At 42.5% G+C, this 10,653-nt stretch overlaps 1 protein-coding gene across 1 annotated transcript; it reads left to right on the top strand.

Moving 5' to 3' along the window:
- Window positions 1–2,971: 2,971 nt before the first annotated feature.
- Window positions 2,972–9,371, top strand: LOC308429905 (uncharacterized protein; the record flags this gene model as incomplete). Its single annotated transcript, XM_080928946.1, has 2 exons — window positions 2,972–3,092; window positions 8,923–9,371. The coding sequence occupies 2 exons, from the start codon at window positions 2,972–2,974 to the stop codon at window positions 9,369–9,371; spliced, it is 570 nt and encodes a 189-aa protein (XP_080785072.1).
- Between the last annotated feature and the right edge of the window lie 1,282 nt (window positions 9,372–10,653).

Raw genomic sequence — 10,653 nt, 5'->3', positions numbered from 1 at the left:
GTCAGCATTTGGGGAAATGTTTGGATCAGAAAGGTTCTGACTAAACAATAGATTAATACACTGACGGCTTCATAATTAGACGGCATGGTTGAGAGATGGTGAAAATTAGGACATGAGGCCTGATTGGAATAAGTGGGTCACTGCGTGGGTGGGCTGTATTGAAAGGAATATCCATGTCTACAGCCACTTTCTCTTATTTTGTCTCTGTGTCAAACCATCCTGAGGCGAGAACATTGCTACACCATACCACCCTGCTCCTGTGGAGCTCAGTTTCACACTGCAAGAAATAAAGGAACTGTGGACTGAATAATATTTTGTCACAGCAGCAATGATTGATTGACACCAGGCCTGTGCCCTTGGTGTCTGATAAGGCTGCTTTTTTTTCTGGGCTCTGACATTGACCATCAGGATAATATTGGGTCAAAGACTGAGACATATGAACTCTAGTGTTCTGATCTGCAAAGCAAAGAAATTGTCATATAGAACATGTGAGGATTTAGTGGGGTTGTATGTAAAACACACACACACACACACACACACACATACACACATGATCACAGGCAGTAGTTTTTAAATGTTATTGCATGAATAAGTAAAGCATGAGTTTTATGGATTTCATTTTAACAGAGAAAATGAGGTATAGCTATCAAAGTTTATGCTTGAAAAATAGAGTCTGATGCATATAAGCAGTAAGGGACTTAGACATGTGCATTCTCAATGTGGGTGATGTCTGAGAGCAGACAAATATGGTTTCTGCAGAGAAAACCAAGTTTAGATATCATGATGACCTATGGCCTTCTGAAGGGCCATAGTAAATGTTTGAAATATTTGTAGTGTTAACGTTTCACTGCGGGACTGGGAAGATGGATCCATAGATGAAATGTTTGTTAAAAATACGAGAACTGGAGTCCAGATCCCAGCACCACATGATGGCGTGTGGTGGGAGAGTGTGGCAAGGATCTTCCCCTAATGAATAAAGATTTCAGAGTACAATCATCGGGCAAGGAGTAGATGGGACTTCCAGGTCGGAGGGGGAAAGAGAAAAGGAAAAAAGAGATTTGCAGCTGTGGGGACAAGGAGAGGGCTTGGGGTACGGAATGTACTGAACTAGAGGACCCTGGTTAGATGGTTGTCTCCTAGAGAAGGAAAATGCAACAGGAGAGTGACCCACCTATCTGTCCCAGCATTTGGTATGTGGAAAGAGGAGATTCCCTGGCAAGTTGACTAGCTGGACTTTCCAGAATCCATAAACTCTGGGCTCAGCTAGAAACCCTTGCTTTAGTAAATAAAGAAAGGATCCACTGAAAATACCTCTTGTCCATTTCTACCAAATCTAGGAGCAACACACGCATGCGTGAACACACACACACACACACACACACACATATGTACATACATCATGTACATACAAACATGCAAAACATTTCACTGGGTGGAGAAAGTGAGAATTACCAGAAGGAAAAAGAAGTTAAGAAGGGATGTTGTGGGTGAGTGGGAATTGAAAAATCAGGCACATTGGGAGACGTGGACGGTGGTTAGGTGTGTCTACACAGAGGACAAAGCTCAAGTCTCAGAGGGTGACAGATAACCAAAGCCATGCCACAGACCTGGGCCATAGTTACCACAGGTCACTGGGTGTGTAATTCTGCAGCAGGGAGAAGAAAATGACTACTCTTCTGATTTCCAGAACCCTAAATCCTACCGTGACCCACACAGTGCACACTCCTCCAAAGCCACAGTGTGATGTTCACGCGTGGCACTGACTTCATTAGCCATGTGATTAATGTTCCCATCAGCCATAGATCACTGTTCCGACTCAGTGTTCACCATCTTTACTTTTTAAGGCTACTGCCTCTTCTACTCTTTGACCTGTCCTCATGAAACAAGTGGAGAAGGGACTTGTGTTAGTCAGCATTAAAGAAACAGAACCGATGGAATGAAGATGTATGTATTTGTGTGTATGTATATATTTATGTGAATGTTTATGTCTATGTGCATGTGAATGTGAGTATATGTGTATGTGTGTGCGAGAGTGTGTGTGAGTGTATATGTATGTAAATGTGTATGTGCATGTGAATGTATGTGTGTATGTATGTGTGCATAAGTGTGAGTATATATGAATGCTCATGTGTATGTGAATGTATGTGTATATGTGTTCATATGTATGTGAATTTTCATGTGTATGTGAATGTATGTATGTGTGTATGTGTATATGTATGTATATATGAATGTGTGTATGTATATGTATATGAATGTGTATATGAATGTGAGTATGTATGTGTATATGAGTGTGAGTATATGTATGCAGATGTTCATGTGTATATGAATGTGTATGGATGTGAGTGTGTATATGTATGTGTATGTTGTGAAGGTAGGATTTTGTTTCAGGCTGTAGTTCAACTATAGAAACACCAAGAGTTTTGTGGTTGTTCAGTCCATAAGACTGGATGTCTCAGCAGTCCCAGTATGGTACTAGAGTTCCTGAAAATCCTAGAGAGCTCCTGGAATTCAGTCTACACTTGAATCCCAAAGAAATAGGTTCTAATGTTGGTGAAGTAGTGGCTTGGAAACAGGATGCATGAACTTGGCAGGAGAAGTGAGGACAAGCAGGGAAAACCAAACTCTTCCATCTCCCATGTTCATTTATGTGGGCCACCAGAGGTGTGGCCCAGACTCAGGGCGGTGCTTCCCACCTCCGACAATCCACTGGAGCAAATGCTTGGGATCTGCTTTCTTTGCAGATGTTGACAAGTGACATTGGCCTTCACAGCGCTCCTTTTCTCCCTACTGCCCTTCTGCCTTCCATCCCAGGTCATGTCCTTATCACCGGGTCCTTTGTCATTTCTGCCTGTGGGACTTTCTTGACATTTCCTTATCCGATTCCCTCGACATTCTCCGAGCCACTTTTTACCAGCTGTGCCCATGTTCTGTAAATGGAAGGTATGTTTATTTTTTTGTGTGTCAACTCAGAATGGGGGTGAGGAGGGTGGTGAAGTGCCAAGGAGGAACCAAGCTCAACTGCAGGGATCTAATAGCCCCTGAGGTGGCCAACACGGGACTGCCTGGCACACTTCTCGGAGAATACTGCCTGTGTACCATCTCTAGTGTATTTGCTTGCTTTGCTATTTGTTGTTAGATTTGACAGTAACACTGAGATGGGACCCATATACACAGATATGTGCTATTAGGACCCAAAGATAGCTGGGACAAACTAGTGTTAATTATTGATCGTATTCTAAGGCTAATGACAGTCCTTTCCTATTTCAGGTCTTGGTGTCTTCCCTAAATTGAATATTCTGTGGCTTCAGAGTAACTCAAGATACACCCCCTGCTTTACTTGCCTCGTTGTCTTACATGGTTCTGGTTTTTTGCCTCCTCCCTTGGGATATCCAGGCACTGCTGTGCACTAATTCCAGAAGGATGAAGCTGAGCCGAGTTCAACAGTCTTCTTCTTCTGGTGGGGTGTCTGGCCGGAAGCATACCAGTTGGGGAAGGATGAAGTCAAGTTCAGAGTGGGGGTTGGGGAAGGGTGTCCCTGAAGATTTCAGTGTGACAGCTCTCCCGTGTGTTAACTCTTCAGAAAAATATTTCTCTTAGACAAAAGTCAACGAAACAGCTTGTGTTCTTTATTCAAGTGGACAAGGACTATAAGAACCCTGAAAAGTGGAAACCCAGGTTCTGAAAATACCTCATTTACATGGAGAGGCATTCTAGGAAGTTGAACCTGTAATTTTACCAAGGATTATGTGACATTCCTCAGGTAGTGTGTGTGTGTGTGTGTGTGTGTGTGTGTGTGCATGTCAGGCTCCCCAGATAGGGTAGAAAGAGAAAGCCTTGCTGGGAAACAGAATTCTTCATCTTACACTGAGCTCAAGGGAGCTATCCTGACATGGGAGACTCCAACCTTAAGTAGCAGGGTTTTCCCACTGTCTTAAGCACAGTATGAGCTGTGTTTATAAAGGCCCCAAACAGTACTGCTTCTGCTTGGGGGCCGCATGGATCACTCCTTGCCCTGCTAACACTAAGACACACACACACACACACACACACACACACACACACACACACACGCATACAGCTTCACATTCCTGGCCTGCTTAGTGTATATCTGATACTTGGCTTAATGACTTTACATGGAAGATTCCCTTTAGTCTGATACACACACCATTGTTATCCAGATGTCAGAGATGTGGAAAGGAGGTTAAATAACTTAGGCTCATGCTGCTAAGAAATTGTTAAGAGCCGAGTTCCCATTTCTCTGGGCCCAAGTTCTTCACTTCAGCTCCACACGGCCTTTTTGTGTGTATACTGGTTTCTCCCTTTGGCTTCCTGGAGTCTTGAAGGTAAGAGACATGACTTCTGTGTAGTTATACAATAAATACTTGTTCAACAATAGTGGCTGGATAACTACTTGAATGTGTTCTAGGTGAGAGCCGGGATCAGAGCTAAAGAGTTCAGCTAATTAGGCATCACAATGAGGGGGTAGAGTCACCTTAGTGGTTACAAAGACCAGCTTCTCTTCTAGAGGATCCAGATTTGATTCCCAGCACCCAGAGAGCAGCTCACAACTGTCTGTAACTCTGGTTTCAGGGCATCCAATGCCCTTATCAAACCTCTGTGGGCACCAAGAATGTAGCACACAGATATCCATGCAGGAAAAATTCTCATGCACACAAAATAAAGATAAACAAATCTAATAAACAAATGCATAAATGCATGAATAAATAAATGCTCAAAGAATTGGCCAAATGAGACATTGGCTCTTAACCTTTAATTTGGCCCAGTTTGGTGAGGAGTGGGCAGGTTTTTTCTTCAGCTTAGGTGAGGCAGACTTTACTGAAAATGTCCTTTTTTATTGCTGTTGTTGAGTAAAAATACATGTACTAGCCACCTATACTGTTATCTTATTATTTAAAAAAAATAGAAATTGCAAGGGAATTAAAAACCAGAAGATTTTAAACAAATAAGATATATTTAAAATATGTTACCATGCATGGAATGACTTATAGGAAAGGAAAATATTTCCCCCTGTAAACAGACTCCTAGTAATGAATGAATCATATATTTTTAGGACCCTGTGATGAAGATCATCCCTGTATATTTTTAATATCTTCAGCTTCTCAATTTTGCTTTTAAAATAACATGGCTCTAGATATTTCGTTTGCTTGAGTGAACCGATGTTATGGGAAAATGATTTTTTTAATGTTTATCTATTCACGTTACATCCCAGGCACAGGGGGGGAAATGATTTTTAAATGGCTTTTCTGTTCAAACGGTCTGGCTGTTAGTAGAAGCCTGGGTATCCATGAAGGACTGTGATTGTTTAGTTACTAAACTAGTTGAGTTTTATCCTAGCCTCCTGATACGTTCTAAAAACAAACCAAAACCAAAACCACAAAACAGAAAACGCACAAAAGTCAGTCAGTGTCTACAAGTAGCTTCATGAGATAAAGTAGTAAAAAGCAAACTCTTGAGTGAATCCCCCCAAATGAAAGGAAACAAAGAAAAACCCTAGTCCCTGGCTTCTATGGTTCTTCTCCCAAGAGGTCTCCTTGAAGTAACTTTCATTCATCTGTCTTCTGAGATGGTGATTGGCCAAGGTTAATAGGCCGAGTGGGAGGAACTGACAGTTAATCTTTGGGTGAATGTTGAAAGTACAGACTTTAAACGCAGTGGTAGCATAGACTGGAGCCGCAAAGATGGCTTCTGTGGTCCTATTCTGAGGGAAGGGCCCTTAACCTTGGCTGCATACTAAGATCACCTGGGTATTTGGGATGCAGTGTACATACATATCAGGAGGCACCCCAGAGATTCTGCTTTGCTTTTACTGGGGAGTAAGTTGAAGCTTGTCGGGGAATTACCAAAGTAGAGCCAAGCCACCAGGGAGGAGTTTCGTGTAACCCAGAATGACTGCTGTTGGGGTAACCTAGAAATGAGGATGGTTCATACCTTTGCTATATAAAAGGAACCCCAGAATGAAAATCAGGCAAGGCGTGCTCCTCATTCCCCAAGGTGGTGGCGATCTAGTTTCCTCTAGACCGGAAGTTGTGGGAGTACCTCGGAGTGTGTCAGAAAAGCTGACTCAGAGCAAACCTTCGGAACTGAACCCAGTCTGCTTTCTTACTGGATTCCCAAGTGACTCACTTATCCCATGGTGTTTGTCTGACCCAGTCAGCAACCGGATATAACAGGATAACTAAGGGGAAAAGCCTTGCCTGGTGTGGGAATCCAAGCTGAAGCAAAGATCAGCTTTTGGTGGTAATTGGCATGTCTTCATAATAGCCCTGGCCGCTGGAGAAAGTACCCGTATGTGGGGCCTTTCCTACCCCCACCTTATCTTATCTTGTAAGGGCAGCGCAGACTTGTTTGTGGCTGGTGGTAGTCTGCCTGACAGGGATCACTCTTATCACACATTAGGCCTAACTAGAGATTATAGGATTGACCTCTCACATAACAGCTCTGTTAGTGTAGGCTAAACGCAAACACCGCCATGTTCTCCTGGAGCAGGATATACAGGAGACAGGAATGTAGTCCTACATTCCTTCTCTAGAGGAAGGCCCATGTGGAAAGGGTGCTGGGGGTTGGGGATCAACAGCAATCAATCAGCACCAGGGCCACTCTCAGCCTTCCTTTCCCCACCTATAATAGAGAGGATAGTTTACAATCAGTTCTAAAGGCCCCGGTAGGTGTCTGGAGCAGGAAACAGATTTGAAAAGGACGACGTGAATGATAAAGTTCTCCACACCTAAGTTTAACTGAAACTCCCGGGGACCCTTTCTCAGGGAAGCTGCCTTTGTCCCCCGAACTGTCCTGGGGACTCTTCTGGTTGCCGACCTGGGATTTGTCACAGTACAAATCTTATGTCCCCTAAAACATAGGAACAAGCAGATCCCAGGCAGACTTCGAAAGGTTTGTTTAGGAAATTAGAAAACAAAATAAAACACAAATCTCATCCTTGCTTGCTTCAGTTTTTGTCACACATTTCATTTTATCATTCTTTATTAACATTTTTATGTTGTTCAGCATTACTTGAAAGCCAGATTTTTAATTCCCATGAAGTTTTTACATTATGGGACACATGTTATGCTTGTAATTTTGACTCATAAATAATTCTGTAGTGATTATCCATAAAACCATATGTAAATGTGTATCTCCTTTCTTTTTCAGTGTGTATTTATAGAAATAAATTTATTGGTTTAGAATTTCCTAAGGCGCTTTGCACACAGTTTGTGAAGTTTCCAGCTAGAAGTGAAGGTTTGTTTTACCACAATTTCAGGACCGGAAGGTGTGTTTAGGTACGGTGATTGAACAGCAGAAGATAATATCTGTATGTGGTTATTTGTATTCAATTGCTTTGGTTATTGATACACACACATGTTCTCTTTCTCTCTCACACACACATACACAAACATACACACACATACACATACACAAACATACACACACACACACATGCATACACATATACTGGAGTATCCCTCTCTCTATATATGCACTTACTATATTGGAGTCTCTCCACACACACACACACACACACACACACACACAAGTGCACACACACACACACACGTATGTACACACATAAGAATACTAATGTTTTTAAATTAAAAAAAAAAGTCCTGCTTCTCTTGTACTCTAGCCAGTACCACGGCCATGGTGGGAGCCAAGTACAGAAAAGAAGGATTCAATATGGGGTTGTGTGTGGACTGTGTAGGTTCTGGGTCTGAATGAGGTCATAAGGTCACAAGGTTACTACACTGATGTTGCAACTGGCATCCATTCCTGGGACTGTGCCTTTCCTTCTGGAAGTTTTGTTCCACCCTAAATATTATGTCTGTGATTGAGAGAAGCAATGGTTGTCCCCTCAATGTGGGGGTTCCTTGGAAAACGAAAAGCAGCAATAGTCTGTGGCGTTATCAATTAAGACATTATATTAGCTCTAGCTTGATATTAAAACATACCCTAAGAAACACTGACAATCCACAAATTCTAACAGTAAACTTTCATTTGAAGGAAATTACAAACCTTAGAACGGAACTGAGAAATAAAATGTGACCATGGAGTATTTAATTTTATTTTAACACCGACTAAACGCAAACACTCCCAATTCCTAAGACTAGGACTGGCAGAGAGGAGGTACGTGTAGACCGTAACGGAGAAAATGGGGAAAGGCAAGGTTGGTCAAAGCAAATGTATCTGTGCAAAATTAAAGTGCTTAACAACAGAGTCCTAAAATTGAGTATTAGCTTAGGTTAACCGTTGCCAATCACAGATTAACTCTTGTCTAGTTGGCGAAAGACAAATCCAAGGACTTTCTCGGAATCATTTTATTAGGTCAAAATCCTTCAGGAGCTCGTTGGTCCTTAAAGAGCACCTCTGGAATACAAACCTGCTGTCCTCTGCTGTTGCAGCAAATATTAACAATTCATTTGCTGCTACTGGTCCTGTGCGGCCTCACTCTGCAGGAGCCACTCCGGTGGGGAGCCATGGGTCAGTCACTTTCTCTACCACGAGGTCCACTCCACCTGCCCTGAACGGTTTTGACTCTGTGGTCCATGACCACCCCAGCGTGCTGTTTTCACTCACTTCCCCTTGGCAGTTTGTTGTCCCGCCTTGCACACAGACATCCCAACTCCCCAGCGGGCTTTGTGCGTCCCGCCACTACACCCTCTTTTGAACTCACTTAGGTTGACACATCAAAGAACCCACCATAATACTCTGATCCAACCCCACTGGCTGCTCCAAAAAGCCATCTTTGCATTGTTCCTGGGTCGTGCGCCCCACTCAGTTGCAACCACCGTCACCACCCACCGCTGGAAGTCTCCTCCAGCGTGGACTTTGGCAGCTCTCACCAGAGTCCTTGAACTCTCGACTAATCCCTTACTCACAGCAGCTGACCATCAGTGTGCTCCGCCATATCAGACTCGGCAGTGGACACCAGCTCCGAGATCACTGCCAAGGACTTGAAGAAGAAGAAGAAGAAGAAGAAGAAGAAGGAAGTCGTGGAGGAGGCAACTGCCAATGGAACGCTCAATGGAAGAGATGCACCTGCCAGTGGGAACGCTCAAAATGAGGGAACTGGGGGACAGGAGGCTGACAATGAGGTAGATGAAGAAGAGGAAGGTGGGGAGGAAGAGGAGGAGGAGGAAGAAGGTGACGGCGAGGAAGAGGATGGAGATGAAGATGAGGAAGCTGGGGCTTCTACGGGCAAGCGGATAGCTGAGGATGATGAGGATGACGACGTTGACACCAAGAAGCAGAAGACTGATGGGGATGACCAGACAGCAAGAGGAAAAGCTAACCTTACGCACCGTGACCTATTCACCCTCCACTTCCGGTCTCAGAATTTAAATGTCCTCTCCTTCGAGTAGAGAAGCAGGCCCCGCCCACCCACAGCAGGCAGTGCCGTCCACAGATGACATGCGCTCTCCACCACCCCACCAACACCACAACATGAGTCGGCAACACAGGAGGAAAGAAGAACCAGAACTTCCCAGGCCCTGATTTTTTTCTTAAAAATACTTTAAAAGAAAAATTTATTTGTACTTTTTATTTATATTTTATATTTTTGTACATATTGTTAGGGTCAGCCATTTTTAATGATAACAGGTGACCGAACCAGCCTTCAGAGCGTTTTCTGTCCTACTTCAGACTTTACTTATGGTGTGACCATGTTCATTATAATCTCAAAGGAGAAAAAAGAACTTGTAAAAACAAAAACAACAACAAAACAACAACAAAATCTTATTTCGATCATTCTAGTAATGCTTTGTGTATATACATAGCTGTACTATAAGTTGTTGATTTGTATGAGATGGTTAGAATGGCCTAAATAAAAAGATTGTTTTCCTTTTTTTTGTCTATGAAGTTGCTGTTTATTTTATTTATTTATTTATTTATTATTTATTTATTTTTTATTTGGCTTGTTTGATGTAATACTCTGATCAGATTAGTATGATATAATTTGCCCTCCTAAATAAGTCAGATTATCCTGTAAATTCCATCCCTTATAAAATATTCATAACATCCTGTATCCATATAGAGATGCGCAGAGAGAAACATCTGACTCCATGTTGCTTCCTCCTCCTCCCTCCTCTCTCTCCTTTACAAAAACTTTCTCCCCACCCACTCTCTACTGTCCAATCATGTATCCCCTTGACATCAACCTACACTCTACGTCAGGTGAGGTGTAATGATGTTGATATTTTCTAGCCCTCATTGAAAATCTAGTAGCTAATATTAATCATCTGCTATGTATTCACAACACGAGACCTCGTATTCAGTCTGCACACAATAACTCGGTGGTTAGCTTCAATTATTATTTTTAACTGAGTGAATGAGGCTCAGAGATTGCAATTCAACAACCCACGTGTGGTTTACAAAGCTTCGAGTCTAGACAAATAAGCCAAGCCTGGTTCTTTGTTCTCCATGTATCCTAGCAAACTCAGTTATGTTTCTGGAAGCCTAGAACTGCCAGTGTTCTGAAGACAGGACTCATTCTGTGATTCTGGAGGAGGCCAAACTTCCTTTTCCAAGTCACTGGGTATCTTTATAAGTAACATTATTCCAATTAACTCAGATGTTCTCTATTTAATAATACCTCTACCAGATTCTATTTCAATCAGCCACAGCTGTTTTTTAAATTTGTTTATT

The sequence above is a fragment of the Micromys minutus genome, assembly GCF_963924665.1.
Source record: "Micromys minutus genome assembly, chromosome: 14".
NCBI classification, from domain to species: Eukaryota; Metazoa; Chordata; class Mammalia; order Rodentia; family Muridae; genus Micromys; species Micromys minutus.
Note: the sequence above shows the minus strand (reverse complement) of the source record. Positions and strands in the feature narration are given on the sequence as shown.